The sequence below is a fragment of the Ostrinia furnacalis genome, unplaced genomic scaffold, assembly GCF_004193835.3.
Source record: "Ostrinia furnacalis isolate ACB-3 unplaced genomic scaffold, ASM419383v2 OfSCF0780, whole genome shotgun sequence".
NCBI classification, from domain to species: Eukaryota; Metazoa; Arthropoda; class Insecta; order Lepidoptera; family Crambidae; genus Ostrinia; species Ostrinia furnacalis.
The window spans coordinates 1,704,644-1,724,450 of record NW_021131019.1 but is presented as its reverse complement, the minus strand read 5'-3'; the positions used below and the strand labels follow the sequence as shown (position 1 = coordinate 1,724,450).

Sequence of the window (19,807 nt, the reverse complement as noted above, 5' to 3'; positions counted from 1 at the left end):
ATCAGCTGCCGTTGCCACTGCCTTCGGCTTTGAGCCGCTCGTGTATAAGAAGCCTAAAAAACTTATCTAACAAAGATCATTTCTATAAAAATAGAATTATTCAATATTTAACTAAAATGCCTATGTAAAAGTAACATCAGTCCTATTACTCTATCAAATCCTAGTAAAACTAGATCTTCTAAGTAGTATGTTGTATTGTAGCATCATACTTAATACCACTAAGTAATAATACTCGTAATAACGAGTCGTCCTAACTACCTAAACAAATAATACTAAGTTAAAACTGGAATTACTTTTTCCGTCCCAGCACTTTGAGTTCGTTCCTCATGATTTTACCGGCGGCGTTTCGTGGGATGGCGTCGAGGAAGGCTACTCCGCCTTCGAGGTGTTTGTATTTAGTGAGTTTTTGGGCGACGAGGTCGTATACTTGTTTCTCGGTGAGTTTGTGGTTGGGCTTGAGGACTACGAAGGCTTTGGGCAGTTCTCCGGCGAGTGGATCTGGCATTCCGACTACGGCCACGTCCGCTACTTCGGGCTGTTCCATTATTACGCTCTCGATCTCGGTTGGCGATACCTGAGAAGAACAAAAAGTTTGTAAGTACTAACTAAAATAAAAAAGATACAAAAAAATAACGCCTGATCAAATGTTAATACATAAACGCTCTCTAGTTAAACTTGCTCGATCTTGTCATTCGATAGTGAAATGATAAATAACTTGATTCGATTATCGTTATATTTTCATAATGTTAAAATAAGAGAAAAATCCCAAGTAAAAAAACTTAGTAGATCATAATTGAGTAACAACCCGATCGACCGACCACTTCCCCGCGTTCGCCGTTTATTCCCGATGTCCCCCACTATTTGTCCACCACTGGTGGACATCGAGAAAAAAAGTTGCAATGTCCACCAGTGGGGGACAGCGCTACTGAAATCTTCCCGTCGGGCCCTACTGGTGGACACTGAGAAGAAATGAGTTGCTCTGTCCTTCAGTGGTGGACATCGAAACCAAAAAAGTTCCGTTGTCCTCCACTATTATATTTGTGTTCATGAATACAAACATTTTAAGTAAATCTTATACTAATAATTATAATACATACATTTTTAAAGCATTTTTATTATAGTTTAAAACAATCCTTATTTATACTGACGCCCCTAGGAAGTGTGCGTTAATCGGAACGGTTTTGTCATTTTTAATTTTCCAAGTACCCACAATGTTCATGTTATCAGAAATTATGGTGCAGTCCTGTTGTTCCCCCTGCTTGGCNCCGAAATTATTGTGTCGGTAATGTTACTATTTTGCACTTATTATCTGTAATAATGTCGGAAATTGCAGGATCTAGTTCACGACAAATAGAAAAAGTTTACATAAATAGGAAAGGTGGGATGTTAAAAAACTGAGAATTAAATTTGATACGAATTAAAAAATATATTTTTTAATAATCACGAAAACAAAACAAATAGTGGGGGACAATGGAACTTTTTTGGTTTCGATGTCCACCACTGAGGGACAGAGCAACTCATTTCTTCTCAGTGTCCACCAGTAGGGCCCAACGGGAAGATTTCAGTAGCGCTGTCCCCCACTGGTGGACATTGCAACTTTTTTTCCCAATGTCCACCAGTGGTGGACAAATAGTGGGGGACATCGGGAATAAACGGCGTTCGCTATGTCCCGTAACACAGCGTCGATGTGATGTCACTGCCAGATGCGCAGTTAACTCGACCGGGTTGTAAATAGTCTGCTGCGTCTTACCTGGTTCCCTTTGACCTTGATGAGCTCCTTCGTCCTGTCCACGATGTAGAAGTAGTGCTCGTCATCGTAGTACGCCACGTCGCCGGTGTGCAGCCAGCCTTCGGGATCCACCGTCTCCTTTGTAGCTGCTTCGTTGTTCCAGTATCCTTTCATCACCTGAAATTACATTATACTTGAGTAGGTAAGCTTCAAGCAAGAGTCATTGCTAGGTACATATCTGTGTTGCTACTAGTCAACTCTAAATTAAGCAAATAATTAATCATTCAATATAAAAACTGTTCTCGCGGTCGCGTCGCAGTGCATAATCTGCAGTAAAATGTGTGGTCTACATTAGTATCGGATTTAAGTGACTGTAGGCAAGTAGTCATTTGAAGAATTACCTACAGTTTAGGTAGTCCATTTGCATTACCTACACCAGCCTACACGCAACGTTAAAAAAATGTTCATAGTCCAAGAGACAGTATCCCTACTCTCATAATTACATTGATACCTCAGTTGATACTATGTTTAGGCGCGTATATTCCGGTCGCCATTATGACTGTCACTAAACTCACCGTGCCCCAGAAAACGAAATGTAGTGCCAAGGAGTGCAATACTTTGAAATAGTTTGCACAAATTCAATCTGTCCACATTTTGCACAATACCGGGCAAGTTGCAAGGTTAATGTTACAGACTTTTTGTTCAGATTAAATACATTTTAGTGTTAATAAAATTATTATGAAATGAAATCTAGACACGCGGCCGCGCGGTAAGCTCCGGCCAAGTTCAAGTTTACTTTTAACGTTCTAAATGAAGATTTTAACATTTTAGCTCTAAGATCTTGGTACATAAAGTCGTTCTTTTTAGTTTTAGACCTTTGTCCACATTTCGATATTGCACCGTATCACTTCACAGCCGAATGGCTATTACTTTGGTCACCCAGGTGATCATGGTGGAATAGACATTACCTTCGGATATTTTAATAGTTGTTTTCTGTTTACCTGTGGTCCCCTAATCCAGAGTTCGCCAGACTTGTGTGGGCCCAGCATCTCCCCGTTAACGAGCGACACGACACGCCCTTGCGTGCTGCACACCAGCTGCCCCACGGAGCCAACTTTGTTGTGCGGGTACACGTAGGGAGTCATCAGCGATACGGGAGCACTCTCCGTCATGCCGTAACCTGATATTAAATTTAAAAAAGTTTTTAATCGCGCGTTTCAACTTCAATGTTCTAAACATTTACTAAACTTCGTGAAACATAGGGTTTTCGATTCGAAACTTTAAAAAGAACATCTGTTCCGATTCTGACCTCACGAAAACTCTCGTTATGTTTGAGTAAGGTAAGAAGGTAAGTAACTTCCAGTGGCTAACTTTAGGGTGGCAGGGCTAGCAAAATGGGAGGGAGATTAGGGCAAGCCCTCCCCCCCGCGCTACTTCAGGGCAATGGTACCGAGGCCCCCCTGAAAATGTCCATTTGACACGGGCCTCGGATGGTATAGTTACGCCACTGGTACTTTCTATTTCTGTTACCTAACTTAAGTTGTTATTTATTTCTAGTGAAGGTGCCAATGTACGAGTAACAAGGTTTCGTGTCTTATCGTCTTTACACTTCTACTTATACCTACTAAGGTATACATTAACAAACATTGGTAATTGGTTTACCTACATGGCTAGAATCGCTTACATCTGAGTGTTACGTTTCAGTTACGTACCTTGCAACAACGTAATATCGTCCTTAGTCTTCTCGCACTTAAGCAGAAACTTCTCCAACATGCTATCCGTGGTGGGGGCGGCGCCGACCATCACCGTCTCCACCGACTGCAAGTGTTCCGTCTTCACCATAGGGTGGGTGGCCAGGAACGCGAGCAGTGATGGCACCACGAACAAAGTGGTCGGTTTATACTCCACCAGACACTTGATGTAGTCGTCTGGGGTGAACCTGGAAATATTAAAGATCGTTAGCCACCACGTTTTTAAAGTGGCCTTTTTTCTACATAATTTTTTTCATCATAAAGGTATCTTCTTCTTCTTTTCAGCCAAATGACGTCAACTGCTGGACAAAGGCCTCCCCCAAGGTTTTCCACAATGAACGGTCCTGCGCTGCCCGCATCCAGGCTCTTCCCGCGACCTTTACCAGATCGTCGGTCCACCTAGTAGGAGGCCTGCCGAGACGTGGGACGTGGTCGCTTACTATGGGCCTCATAAGAAGGCTCAAGGTCACCCAAAGGGCGATCCCCTAGTCCTAACAATGCTATGCAAAGGTCAGTATATTATATGAACTTTAGCTGGCTCATTAATAAAATGTAACAATAAATTGCTTAATCTTTACTATTTGATCTACAGAAATTCAGATGAAGACGAAGAAAGCAATTCCATAGAATTGGAGACTGTGGAACAAGCACTCGGAAACTTGCAAGTATTTGATGCTCACAATGCTAACATGTCTCCAGTGCAAGGTAAATTTAATCTCAATCCCTTATTCTAAAATAGATTTTGCCAAAATTTATTTTTATTGACCACCTTGTAATTCTTTATTTAATTATGAACCTTATTTTAGGAGCCATTGGGGCTATTGGTGCTCCGGTAGCAGCGGCAGAGTTGGAAGGCGGGGATGAACCAGGGCTGGTGACGGTGGACACACCTTTGGCACCTACTAGTGATATGGAGACCTTACTTCACCAAGTATGTGTATGATACAAATCATAATAATATTATGTACTTCATACAAGCTAAATGGTGAAAACCTACCTGAAATTCGTAAATAAATTTTGTATGTAACCTGTCTTTTGATATGGATATTAATTACAGAATATAAAATTAAAACAAAAATACTTTTAAGTCTGCAATGTCAGCCTGTATGAGGTGGGCGCTAGCAACTGCGACACAGTCCTTGACTAATGCAGTTGCTAACGCAACAATGTTTGTGCATGTAAGTGTTTTTGTTGCCAATAAAGATTTTAATATTATTTTTGTTTCAGACAGCTGAATTACCACCCGACTTACGAAGTCGACTAATGCTAGGACCTTTACAATTTGTGCCAAAGTATATTTACGTTGAAGAGGAATGGAGAAAACCACACAACTATGAAGACAAAGTGACTGAACTTCTTAACAAATATCAAAGAGAAAATGGTAAGGAACTCATTTTTGGAACGCCTACAGCAGCAATAAAATGTATGACCATAGAATTTTATGTTATGATCCATAGAGTAATGTAATGTATTAGGGCCCCTTATTTAGGCCGCTTGTAGACGTCCGTTTTTTCACCGGACGACGGACCGTCAAAAAACGGATATCCTTTGTTTGCTGTCAATTTTCTCGCCGGACCTATGTCCGATGCATGTGCACACGTTCATTATAAACCATACACCACCGCTAAATCCGGCAAAAAACACGGTCCGTTATCCGGTGAAAAAAACGGACGTCTACAAGCGGCCTTAGGGCACTTCTTTTCCTTGGCAAAAGCAATGTATTAGTTTAATGACTATAAAACTATAGTTGTTTGACTGAACGATTCTAAAACATCTAGTGGCAAAAATTGGAATTTCCTTCCTGTCAATTTCATAGCTAGAACGGTTCTGCCATTATGGTTATGAAGCAAATTTATTGTTTTTTAGAAGAAATAGAAGTACCCGCCGCCGGCGATAGAGTGGGAGGGGCAGTGGGCGGGTCGGAGGACGAACAGTACGAAGAGGCCACGCCCCTCCATGGTGATAGACTCTTCCACGCGTTTATAACCCGCTTGCAGGATAATCCTGGACAAATATTGAGGTAATTATTAGTCTTGTATTGGTAAACTGCATGCTGGTCATTTGTCCCTCAAATAAAAGCAGGAATTTTCATCACCTCCAGAGAAAAACAGAAATCATTGTTAGGTGAACCCTGAACCCTAAAATAGCCAACCAACAACATAACATCTACTTCACAAAACATGGATTTTTTTCAGCTCTGTCTTTTTCATTCACCTAGCTGAATACTGCAAGGACTAAAACTAAAAAACTGATAATATAAATTTTCAACTGTCTCTTTCATTTATTAGTTTCCTAGTTACTACTACTGCAATGATTAACTATTTAAGTCGACTCTAGAATCTCTCGATATTATTATATGCAATAAATGGTGTATTTTCCATAGGTATTCCCGAGAAGTGCCACCACTGCTTGGTGCGCCGCTGCCGAGTGCCGCCAACACGCCTGAAGGAGGTGCGGCCGCGGCGGCCACTGGACTCGCTCAGGTTGATTTAAAAAATCATTTTAAAAAACTAATTATCTTGAAATACTGACATTTTCTCTCAGGTACATACGGCCACAGTGTTAACTATCCATTTCCGTTTTTGCTCTCGCTCTCATCAAAATGTGATTCTGTGCGATAGAACGAGACGACATGGCCGGCAATGGGTAGTTAACACTGTTGCCGATAGTACATAAATTAAGTTTGTAATTTCACGTTCTTACTCATTTATTTACTTCATATATTCATCACTTTCATTTATTTACTTGCATCTTTATTATATTTTCATGTAATAGGCTAGTTGCCTAAAAAAATTTTTTTAGTCCGTAATGTTTAATATCAAAAAATATTGGACACATATATTTTTATTTGTCAATCTAACAAATAATTACATAGTTATGGTGCGTTGAAGTTGCGCACGACGTCACAACGTGCGGCATTTTTAAGCAAGCGTTGACGTCACGGGCCTCTTCTTATGAACTTTGGTGTGCTTTATCTCTTTAAATTTTAATTAGTTTGAAAAAGTGAAAAATACGTGTAGAGTATTTTTTTTATAAGTTAACTGACGGACTAATTAAAACTCTTGCTTTTTGACCCAGGCAACATCCCCATTAAAATATTTTATTTATATTTATTGAGAGGTCATTCTCTATCTAAGCGCATCAAGCTCTGCTGGTTTGGGTCTACGCGTCTCTAATTCTTGGTGTATTCTTTCAAGGTTGGCGGCACCTGCCCCCGCTGCGGCCGCGCACGCGTCTGCGAGCTCCAACTGGTGCCAACTCTGGCACATTCGCTGCGTCTGGCCGGAGCATTCCCCGCGCCGTCTCACCTGCACTTCCTCTCAGTTTTGATACTCACATGCCCGCTCAGCTGCTGGCAACCCCGAGATACACTCGTGCAAGAGGCCGTTGTGTTCCAACCGGAAGTCGTTTAATTGGTGTTCGAATTTTAAATCCCACTTGTCAGGAAATAAATAGTGGATGGAATAGTTTCAGAATGAGAGATTCCTGTTCGAAAACAAAACACTAGCGATAGTGACGTACGTTGTATCAGCGCTGGGCTCCTCTGTGCCAACTTACCTACACTTCCTCTCAGTCCTCACTCTACAGGGTGTTAGGTAAATGGGTATATGAGCCGACACTAGCCCATGTTAACATGGGCATATAAATGGTATGGTGAAGTCAGAAAATTGATATCTTCATTTTAACTATTTTAATTTTCATACAAATCGGATTTTATAAAATTTATTTTGTATGAAAATTTAAAAAAATAAAATGATNAGGGAGATTAGGGCAAGCCCTCCCCCCCGCGCTACTTCAGGGCAATGGTACCGAGGCCCCCCTGAAAATGTCCATTTGACACGGGCCTCGGATGGTATAGTTACGCCACTGGTACTTTCTATTTCTGTTACCTAACTTAAGTTGTTATTTATTTCTAGTGAAGGTGCCAATGTACGAGTAACAAGGTTTCGTGTCTTATCGTCTTTACACTTCTACTTATACCTACTAAGGTATACATTAACAAACATTGGTAATTGGTTTACCTACATGGCTAGAATCGCTTACATCTGAGTGTTACGTTTCAGTTACGTACCTTGCAACAACGTAATATCGTCCTTAGTCTTCTCGCACTTAAGCAGAAACTTCTCCAACATGCTATCCGTGGTGGGGGCGGCGCCGACCATCACCGTCTCCACCGACTGCAAGTGTTCCGTCTTCACCATAGGGTGGGTGGCCAGGAACGCGAGCAGTGATGGCACCACGAACAAAGTGGTCGGTTTATACTCCACCAGACACTTGATGTAGTCGTCTGGGGTGAACCTGGAAATATTAAAGATCGTTAGCCACCACGTTTTTAAAGTGGCCTTTTTTCTACATAATTTTTTTCATCATAAAGGTATCTTCTTCTTCTTTTCAGCCAAATGACGTCAACTGCTGGACAAAGGCCTCCCCCAAGGTTTTCCACAATGAACGGTCCTGCGCTGCCCGCATCCAGGCTCTTCCCGCGACCTTTACCAGATCGTCGGTCCACCTAGTAGGAGGCCTGCCGAGACGTGGGACGTGGTCGCTTACTATGGGCCTCATAAGAAGGCTCAAGGTCACCCAAAGGGCGATGGAGCGGGCTATGCTCGGAGTTTCCCTGCGTGATCGAATCAGAAATGAGGAGATCCGCAGGAGAACCAAAGTAACCGACATAGCTCGCAGAATTGCTAAAATCAAGTGGCAGTGGGCGGGGCACATAGCTCGTAGAGACGATGGCCGTTGGGGCAGGAAAGTTCTCGAGTGGCGACCACGGGCTGGAAGACGTAGCGTGGGCATAAAGGTATAGTCCGACTAAAGTGTGTATCACGTCTCTTCTCTCTAGCTTAGCTACAAACGCGCGCGCCGGAGCGTTTAAAATACATGGTGTGCATAGGCCCTTACGCCCGTAGGTATTCACAAACGATGCTTGCTTAAGTGAAGCAGCAAATCGAACGCACAGCGTTGAATAGAGCTCTGTAATTGGTTCGTATGTCACTCTGTGCGTCCACGCGCACTGTGAGACCTCATAGTAATGTATGTGAATACGGGCGTGGTTATAGTGTCTCAACTTTTCCACCTTTAGAAGCAGAGTTTAACCTACTGATTTTGAGGTGAACTTACTTTGGCATCGATACTAAGTGGTATCCAAGAGTAAGGTTGTAGTTCAGGATGCCGTTGAACCCGTAGATGTGGAAGAATGGTGGTACTGTAAGAATTGTATCTCCACGTCCTGGAATAAAAAATACATGATTAAGAGGATGCTGAAATTCTACGCCCAACCTAAAAAAAAACAAATTGTTTTTTTTTAAGAATATTAATTTTTTGGTTTCATTAAACCCCTCGTGGTGAACTAATTGTATTGTGGATCCACCACGATAGTCTTTAAAGTCTAGCGGCGCAGCGGGATACGACCCGGCGTTCCTCGGACCTGACCCGACACCGCATTGAGCTATTGTCTTGGATAATGTGATACAGTGTAGCACGTGCAATGCTCATTCGCCCTCGCATAATAGGCAAATCTCTCATACCATTCGAATCAGCTTGGCCAAGGCCAAGTAAGAAACTATTAATATTTGGCTACTATATGTACCTACCTAGTATCGGCATTCATACTATGCTGCATAGCAACCGCCTATACCTTACTACCTATAACGTAAACGCATAAAACATGCAGCTGCGCAATAAATTAACTTCCTATACAGTGGACTTTAAATCTGGTTTTATACGAAACTAGATTTAGTTGGACTTTAGTCAAGTAATTAAGCGTTCATTCAGATACTAGTAGATAAGTAGGTAATAATTGGTCTTTAGATTAAGATTGCTAGACAATGTTGGTAAATAGATAAAAATACTTTATTGACACACCCATAATAAAAGTACTTAGCGTTATACGTGGAGGTATTACTAGAAGAGTCGAAAGGGCACCCGCTCTATTGGTTTTCAGCCCATTCGTTATTTGCGTAATTTAACACATGATCGAATCCGGCGAGAAGGAAGATTATGAGAAAAAATTAAAAGCTAGAAGCCAATCTTGTGCACCAGTGCTGGTCGAGGTGTAGAAAAGAGGATCGCACCCGCAAGGGTTCCCAAAGTAAGTGCCGCAGAAAGTATAGAAGGTCGCCCATGCATGAGTCAATCCTTTACGTCGGGTTGGCGCTTGAAAACCGTTGATAGCCTGCTACCCACAGATAAGGATAGATGCAGCATGTGTCAAAATTTGTATGAAGCCGAGCGTGCCACTTTTTAAACGTCATTAGTGTCATTTTAGCGAATTTTAGTGATTGCCGCAACGTAAAAGTAATCGTATCATCGTACTGCATTCGCAAAGTCATCGAATGATATCGTGTGACTCGATTCAAAAATTAATTAATTCCGATAAAACTGATATTTTGTTAAATTTATAGCTAGTCTGACTGTGGATTAAAATAATTATGTAGCGGTAGACGTTATTCTACAATTCTACATTATTAATTTGCAAATAATATTTTTGTTGTGCCTAATGTTTATGAAAGTAATGATCGTTATTCCATTATGTTAAATAGTACTACTAGTAATTCATACTTAATTCCATACTTTTAAATATCCTAGTAAGTAAATGACCTTCTTTCATAAAATAAAGACTATTTTACTCAAGTTTTTCATTTTTAATAAATGTAAAAATGCGTAGTTTTGCCAATACGTTTTTTTTCATAAAGCTAAGTCAGGTACCTAGTTTTGAAGATATTTCTAAACGACAAAATCTCGGGCGTCGTATACATAGTAGTAATAGTGTATACTGCAATCACTGACCTAACTTCTTGATTGGTATATTTCGACGTTATACAGTGCACTCTGTCTTCCGCGATCACTGATCTAACTTGTTTTATAATTCTTCTTCTGCTGCTTCTAATTAATTACATAATTTGTTACTCGTTGCTGTTAATTACAATTCTCAATCCGTAAATAATTTCTTCTCCCTACCGTGTTCGTACTACTGTCCTCGTAAAATCATCGTATCCGATTGTTGTAATCGGATTACATGAACATCACTCGACCATGTATGTCCATTTGGACATATCGGAATGGCACGCTTTGACTAGCAACTTGCTGTATCTACTCTAATCCATATCTGTGCTGCTACCCCTCCCACGCGTTTACCCGCCCGTCTTTCGACTATATCTTTTTCAAAGGGTAGGGTTCGTGACAAAATACTAAAATGTAAGTGCACCGCGGGATGAAGAAGATTGGGTAGGTACCCCTGACCTAGACAACAGATTAATGGGCGCCGAAAGAGACGAAAGATGGCCAGAGGTCCTTCGAACCGATGCTGTCAACTACGCTTTTACCTACACTCCTTACCTTTCTCTCCTCCATATTTCATGACCTTCGGACAGTGCACCTGCTTCAGATTGCTGACCAAGTTCTTGTGCGTCAGCATGACGCCCTTGGGCATGCCTGTGGTGCCGCTGGAGTAGGGTATGAGGCACACGTCATCACTGTTGACGGTGGGCAGATCCGCCTTGAGATCCGCCATTAAAAGGGAGCGCAGGCCGAATATTCCTAAAATAATTAATCCCTTAAATTAATTAACTTAGATATTGCATGCAAAATGAATTGACGCATTTATCTGGTAGCTGGTAGGGTAAAAAGATTATGAGACATGTAGAGGCTCCTTAAGATCAAAATGACGATTTGTAAGAATTATTTATTAGTCTAAACAAATAAAGAAATTTTGACTTTGACTTTGACTTTATCGTAACATTTAACTAAGTAGTAAAACGGTCGATTTATCAGTTCATGATCCAATCTATATCTATATCTATACTAATCTATACTTCTATACTTCTATATTCTATACTAATATTATAAAGCTGAAGTTGTGGTACATGACGCTCAACCACCATAAGGAGTTAAAGCATTTAATTTNCCTATGAGAACTTTTTCGACTTCTACACGGACGAAGTCGCGGGCAAAAGCTATTTGTAAAATCATCATCATCATCATCATTTCAGCCATAGGACGTCCACTGCTGAACATAGGCCTTTGTAAAATAATTAGACTAAATTATTAAAAGTGCCTACCCAAAGTCATTAGTCCACGCGGACGAAGTCGCGGGCACAGCTAGTTTGTAAATAATTTGAAGAAGATTTGAAGTAAGTGTAACAAAAACTAAATATTTTTAGGTAACTGTGTCCTCCTTATTATAAAAAGTGTTAATTCTAAGTCGCTTGATAAACTCTACTAGGGCTACAACTGTGATGGATGAGTACGACTCCACAGATAATAAGAAATGGCAGCACTCAGTCTATTGTTTTAAATAAACTCCTTGATTAACTTAGATTCACAGACACCCTATTTTTCAAACTTATATCCTTACTGTAACAGTAGCTTACCTTTGGCTTTATCGTCCTCTCCGCCGACCCAGATGGTGCCTTTGTAGTCCTTGAGGGCCTGGCTGACCTGCGCCGCGATGGGCATGAACATCTCGATGGTAGCGATCGCTTTCACGTTGCAATCCGCGAACTGCCTCTTCATCTCATCTGTTAACAAATTATTAACAAGTGCTATTTAACAACACAACAATTTTGGAGAGCTCTACAAAATGTAGAGTTTCAACAATTTGATCTAAGTTACATAATATTGCCTCAACCAAGAATCGAACTTGGGACCCACTGCTTTCACGGGGATTCACATTTCAAGTCTGTCAGCATGTGATTTGCTACTAAGTACTTAATTAAGTACATATATCTATAACGTATTCTTCCAACAAAGAAACAAAGAGTGAGCAAACATTGCAGGTGCATAACAACATAAATCAAGTCCTCCATACTTGTGCAAAGAACGAGTAGTTAATCAGCTGATGAGCTAATTGTAATTGCTCACCATATTATTTTCCTATCAGCCCCATTTGACCTCGCTGTCTAGCCGTTGATTAAAGTAGACAATGATAACGGAGATAATTATCTACGTGACCACGTGTTTGTGTAAGAGTACAGCTACTATAGTTTATCATTAGGTTAATCACGCGATAGTAAGTGGTTAAACACCACTTACATCCCAACAACTTTATTGTTAGCATCGAATGTGTTACTAGGTAGGAGGAAGGCGCTGGGAGCAGGCCGCTACCAACCGAACATTCTGGAAATCATTGGAGAGGTCTATGTTCAGCAGTGGACGTCCTGTGATCATCCTAACCATCTAAAAATAAAGTTGTAAAATTAAAACTGAAGTTTTCTGTAGCATTGCTAAATCAGCACCTGTCTAATTATCGCGTGTTCCTTTACATTCTGTGCCTTTCTTCGAGGCGGATTATCTGCTGATGATGGGTAGATTAACTTATAAACGACCAATTTAACAATGCACTGTAATATACCTAGTGAGTGTACCACGTGCAAGATGGATGGTTAATATCTACCATGGATTAATGTAGCCCTAAATCCATGTCTCTACCTGACTATTAATTTATAAATTTATGGAGAAACACACCTTCTCTATTTAAAGTCAGCTCACTGAATCAACCGTATTTGCGTAGCAATTCATATACTTAGTAATCTATTGATAACTGAGTGTCTATGTTTACACAGACTGTAAATAGGTAATAAATTACAGGTCTTTCAAGATAGTTAGGTAGGTATATTATAGATAACTACTAAGGTAGGATCTTTATAAGGGGACAACACAGACTCAGATCAGAAACTTATACATTTTGATAAAAATACATTTGAACCTGCTACGATTTTACGAACTTCGTAGTATCAATCATTGTCGTGTACCTACTTACGTTTTCCTTACTTATATCTTGAGATAATTTTAGAGTTTTGTACGAGTATGTTTGCTCTAAAATTATCTCAAGATGTTTTTGTTTCAGAGATGTGATAAAATAGCAACAACAACACATCTTATCCAAAGGTAGAGCGTTTTTGAAACAAAACACACATTTCAGACATTATTGTCGAATTAGACATGATGACCTAAATAACGTAGGTATTTTGATGACATGCCATTTTCAGTCGTAGTTATAACTTCTAAAATAACCAAGGTCTCCGATTTCCAGACATCGTAATTGCCTAGCCTAGCTCCCTTTTTCCGCTACTCAACAATTTCATGTGAGAACTTGTGCGAAGCCGAGAACTGCATTGATATTGGTATTTAATACCCTCAAGGTGAAATAGATTATTCATGGGTTTATCCATTATTTCTTTATAAATAGCTACATTATGTGTAAGTAAATATTTTAGATTTCAGATAAAGTTGTCATCATTATGATTGATAAATAACATTGAAACAATGTGTATAAATTAATCAATCATTCGAATTCTATTCATTAATCAATAATGCAATAGAATGTATTTGGATAGACGGACCTCAGCATGGGGGTTCTGTTCTTCGGCTGCTATCGGAAGCGCAGCGCTGTATCATCAGCTGAAAACCATTAGGCTTCCAGCGCACTAAGCAGCCTGCTGTGGCAGCCATTCAAACAATGACGGTGTATGAGAGCCCGCGCACTAGTCAGCTAAGAGTGTTCATATGACTGTATTCTAACTTTCGCAAAGAATTAAAACATTTGCTTTACTTCTAGAGGTTGATAATGAAAAGAGTATTCACCACCCACCTGCGGTATTACAGCGGGTTAGCGAACGTCACCACGAGTCCAGCTCTCATCGCGCCGTGGATCAATACGGCGAACTCTGGAATGTTCGGCAGGATGAGGCCGACGTGTTCCCCGGGAGACAGCTTGAGGCCGGCGGGGAGAGTCGAGGAACTTCCACCTAATCTTGTGTCAATGGACTTCTAAATACTGACGATGAAATGAAGATCCAACCCGCCTGCGGTATACAGCGGGTTAGCGAATGTAACCACGAATCCTGCCCGAACACTGGAATGTTCGGCAGGATGAGGCCGACGTGTTCCCCTGGGGACAGCTAGTGTCCAGTAGGGAGAGTCGAGGGGTCCCAACTCATTTTGTGTCAATGTACTTCTAAATACTGACGATGAAATGAAAATCCAACCCACCTGCGGTATACAGCGGGTTAGCGAACGTCACCACGAGTCCAGCTCTCATCGCGCCGTGGATCAACACGGCGAACTCTGGAATGTTCGGCAGGATGAGGCCGACGTGTTCCCCTGGGGACAGCTTGAGGCCGGCGGGGAGAGTCGAGGGGATCTCACCTAATCTTGTGTCAATGGACTTCTAAATACTGATGATGAAAAAATGATCCAACCCACCTGCGGTATACAGCGGGTTAGCGAATGTAACCACGAATCCTGCCCGAACACTGGAATGTTCGGCAGGATGAGGCCGACGTGTTCCCCTGGGGACAGCTTGAGCCCGGCGGGGAGATTCGAGGGGCTCCCACCTCATTTTGAGTCAATGGACTTCTAAATACTGATGATGAAATGAAGATCCAACCCACCTGCGGTATACAGCGGGTTAGCGAACGTCACCACGAGTCCAGCCCTCATCGCGCCGTGGATCAACACGGCGAACTCTGGAATGTTCGGCAGGATGAGCCCGACGTGTTCCCCTGGGGACAGCTTGAGGCCGGCGAGCAGGGCGGAGGCGCAGCGCTCGATCATCATCCGCAGCATTCCGTAGTCGTAGGAGCGACCGGAGACGCCGCATGTCTGCAGGTAAGTTTAATATAAGCTAGATGTTACCCCTTGGCCCTTTCACGTCAGATGAAAAAATGATAAACTTAGTTTTCCCTGGTTTTCCATACAAACGCTAAAGAATGAAAGTTAAGATTCGTTCATGCCACAATGATAGGTACCTACTTTTTCTAGGTTTAATCTATCTCTATCTATGTAAAGGTACAGATTATTATTAGTTCAGAGAAATTGAATTTGTGAATAATACCTCAAATTCCAATGAAATGGTTGAGTATCAAACTTATCATCGAAGTAACAATACCTACCTAGTATTTATAATAAAATGCGTCAGACCACAATCTCAATCATAAGAAATGCTTTTACGATGTTGTTGTTAACTAATTAATCAACGTAGGCGGTGTCTCTCAACCCAACACACCCAGACGTGCACAAATGAAAACCGGCTTTCATTTAATTGGCCCAATTTCTAAAATTTTTTTAGTATACCTAGGTAAATCACTGGTCTATTCCACTTTGATCACCTGGCTTTGATGACCCAGGTGATCAAAGTCCACTTTCAGCGACAATTTAGTGTCCTTTGATCACCCACGGATATGATGCCCTGGGTGATCAAAGTGGACATGTAGGTGATCAAAGGACACTAAAATAATAATTTAACTGGAGTCCACTTTGATCACCCAGAGTATCATATCCGTGGGTGATCAAAGGACACTAAATTGTCGCTGAAAGTGGACTTTGATCACCTGGGTCATCAAAGCCAGGTGATCAAAGTGGAATAGACCAAATCACTTGAACTGAAAATTAGGTAAGTATAGCTACTTACTTATTGATGAAAGAATTAATAATGTGTAGGAGAACCATGAAAATATCAGATTATTAGATTCACTGTTTTGTGCCTTTTAATGCACTCAATGCACACGAAGACGATTGGAAAGTTATATTCGGTAGGTAAGTAATAGGACACCGTTTTCATAGTAACATTACTGAGTTACGGTAAAACGTACCTATGCAATGAATTAACTGTTGAAAGAAACAAGATGTAACTTAATTAATGTAACAGAATAGAATTGTTCATTTGATATAAGTAGAAGTTGTGAACTTGTGCCAATTAACAAACTAAAAGAATATTATTTATTTAAAAACACTCCGGTATGTAATCATTTCATTCTCATTAAAATTAGCTACGTCAGTAAACTTATAATGAATGGCCTTTGACGTTTTATATCAATTTTATTGAGTTTGTTTACAAACAGCGCACACTTTTTATGTGTTAGGAACAAACTAGGGGTCAAAGTCCCAGCCTCGAAGTGCTAAGACCGGAGATAAAATATTTGGCACGAGTATTCCTGTAGTTCTGGACGATCGAACGTTTCTGTGTCATAAGTTTTGTAATATAGTGAATTTCAGTAGGTCACAGAAAGTCGCAATTAACTATATCACCTCCTTCTTTTGTTTTTCCTACAAAAAGTGGCGCTAACTGTCATGTAAGATCCTAAGGTCCAATCCAATGGTCCAATCTGTTTGGTGTAGTGGTTCGAAACGGACTACTATTCCGGAGGTAGCGGGTTCGATTCCCGCACAGTACAAACATTTGTGCGCATGAACATATTTGTTTGTATTGGACTGGGTGTTTTCTATGTATAATAAGTATGTATTTACAAAAAAAAAGTATTTAAGTATGTTTATATCCGTTGTCTACTACCCATAGTACAAGCTTTGCTTAGTTTGGGACTAGAACCGCAGTGTAAAATGTCCAAGGATATTTATTTATTTTATTTATTTATTTAATCTATCTCTATACCAAAATTCATCAACATGAATACCTAAATTTTTTAAGCTTGAAGACAGACTAACAGAGTAAAGCTCCACGTGTTCAATCTCAACACTGTCCTCAATTCGATCACTGACTTACTACAATGTGATGAGACTGATGAGGGACACTCAAATGTGATAATCCTTACAACATAACCCAAGTAACTAGGGCCCTTTAATAGCTACAGTCTCATGTCAGTTGCCCCACAACGATTTGAATCAAAAGAAAATGGGAAGTGGTAAGTATGTGGGTATTGTTGTATGAAGAGGACTTTACATTTTGCCAATTTAAGACATAGGTAAATAAATAGTTGCTAAATTCAGAAAACTTAAATCTTAAAATAATAGGTAATTTTTGTAAGTTGTTCTTTCAAAAACATGGCATGTAAATAAGTAATGGATTGTAAAACTGTGTGAACATTATTTTAACAACTTTTGTCGTGTAACGTATTTTACTATTGTTTATTTTGTGCATCTGTAAGTAGAAAAGGAAATAAACATCCAGCAGTGAGTCGGATTCGCGCACTGAAGGTTCCGTATCCTTCGAACTAAATGGATGGATTAATCTTTATCCTAACTAAGTCGTTTGTTGTAAATAAAAATAAAAACAACGAGAAAAATCTCTTATTGAAAATTACAGAATTCATTCATGAAGGAAAAATAATGTTAAGTATGCTTATCAGGAAATCGGTTTCCTAGGTCACGCGCTACTCAGATATGTTGGCTGCAGCTGTAATAGAAGCATTTACGTGGCCAATTAAATTGAATTATTCTCGTTTTTACCTACAGCAAAGTAGGTATGATGTATTATTTCGCATCGCAACTAATCCAAGGTTTATCAATACAATTAAACTTCGCAGTAACTTTAATATTAGTTTTAAATGAACCTACTTAGTTGTTATTGAAGAACTAAGTCAAGCTTAACTAAACTTAGATAGAAAATTCGATAGGAGCTAAGTACTTTACTTTATCTAAACTTAAAGTAAAAATTGTTCGGTAAATAAAATTTCTTCCATATTGTCATAAAAAAGCGAAAGGACATGAAACTTTGGCCCACCGAGCCTTCATTTTTCTCTACATTTATTGCAGTCGTAATGAGAAAAAATATTATGTGGAACGACAAAAAAGGTTGAAATATCTAATCTACTTATTTAAAGTTCACATTTCCTTTGCAGCAAATTATTAGATAAGTATCGCTAATGGACATAGCTTTTATGTAAAACGCAGGTACAAAATCAAGAATCAATTCCGCGTGCGCGTTTAGAAATAGTGCCAATTGACATATTTCTACACTATCTCAACCTCAACCTTCACGTGTGTGCACTATTTATAGAGGCGTAGCCAACAACCGTATTTATATCTAGCATAGCACATGGTATGGACCTTTGTACTCGGAACTAATGCACTCGAATTGATAGCAAACGATTGCACCACGCGCACTTGTTAAACGGGACGGCAAAGTGGTCGCAAAGTACACACCACGGTTAATAGATTTGTTATCTACTTATCTACAACCTGTGACAACTATTTCTTTAAACAAAAGTATTAATCTTTATCATAGGCATGTGTCATTGTTGGTTTGTTGTTTCATCTTGTTTTATGTGACTTGCGGTGACTTGATGGTGATTTACACGCTTCGTATTTATTATGAAAACTAAAATTAATTTTATGCTGTCATTCCAAGAATAAAATTGAGTCAACCACAACTATTGGTATCAAAGGTCTTGGTAATTGAGAAGTAACATTTTAAAAATTCAACATTTTTATAGAACAAATCCAAATCATGTCTTGATTTTCTATTTCCTTTCATTGGAGATATTAAAGGCCTGCCCTGAAAAATTTCAATAACATTGATCTTTACCTACAATGTTCATATCTTTGAAAAAAATATTAGCAACATAGCACTAATTGATATGATTATTTAATTTTAACTATGTACGAGGTCGTAACCGTAAGTTTTATTTACGTGGCAAGATATTTTTTATCGAGACGTAGATGGATATATTTTTTATCATAGTAATAAATAGACTATCGTTGTACTTTATAATGTAGAGACAGATAACACACTTAAATTGAAACATTGGACCCTTACTTTGCTTGGTCATGGTACTTATTTTAGAAAAAGAAATTAAAGTGACTTAACTTTTTCTGACAATAAACGGTCGCAACAGTTAAATATTAAAAAAATGTTGTCGCTTTCGTTAACTTAGAAAGATCCAGAAACATCGGGAAAACAATGAAAACATTAAGTAGCTAAGCTTAATAATTTCTAAAATCAATAAACATTCTCCTAATACCTAAATTAAATGAAATAATTTAAACGAATCCATTAAAAACATAAAATACTACCAATGTAAACAATTTCACTAATTTTTAAAACAAAACAAACTCACCACAGAGGGTTTGTCCGCCCATAACTCGAGGTCCCCGAAGACGTAATCGGTAACAGTTTCTGGTCCAACTTGTATTTCTCCCCAGGGAGAGTTCAGGTACTTGTTGTCCAGGTTCGGCGCCGTCTGGGTTGCCAAACCCCTGCTGTGCATACGGTATGCCTTTGCCCGCCTGCCATTTTTCGCACAATTAAAAAATTGGCGCGCCAAATTCCCGCGCAAAACTTTCAAATGCGACATATTCCGGCGCGCTGTTTACCCGCGCAGCGTCAACTCATAAATGTCGGCGCCCGCGCCTCTGCCCGGAGTTTTGGCGCGATCGCAGCAGACGTCGGCCGTTCAAAGTCCAATGGTTTATTATTATTTATCCAACGTTCTTTAGGGAAAATGTTGATAAGATAATTAAGGTTCATAGATGTTAGTTACATTACACAGCAATTTCAAACGATGACTTCAACTATACAACGCCAACGGCCGATTACCTGTACAATATTAACATTTACTAATCTATCACATATTAAAAAGTTGTTAAAATG

At 39.8% G+C, this 19,807-nt stretch overlaps 1 protein-coding gene across 1 annotated transcript; it reads right to left on the bottom strand.

Annotated features, from left to right (window-relative positions):
- Positions 1–90: 90 nt before the first annotated feature.
- Positions 91–19,605, bottom strand: LOC114350032 (probable 4-coumarate--CoA ligase 1). Its single transcript, XM_028300653.1, has 9 exons — positions 19,275–19,605; positions 14,874–15,084; positions 11,853–11,999; positions 10,819–11,019; positions 8,602–8,710; positions 7,553–7,779; positions 2,731–2,909; positions 1,751–1,906; positions 91–574 (listed from the first exon to the last, which is right to left on the bottom strand). Exons 1-9 carry the CDS (start codon positions 19,509–19,511, stop codon positions 290–292), a joined length of 1,752 nt encoding a protein of 583 aa, XP_028156454.1. The 5' UTR covers positions 19,512–19,605; the 3' UTR covers positions 91–289.
- Between the last annotated feature and the right edge of the window lie 202 nt (positions 19,606–19,807).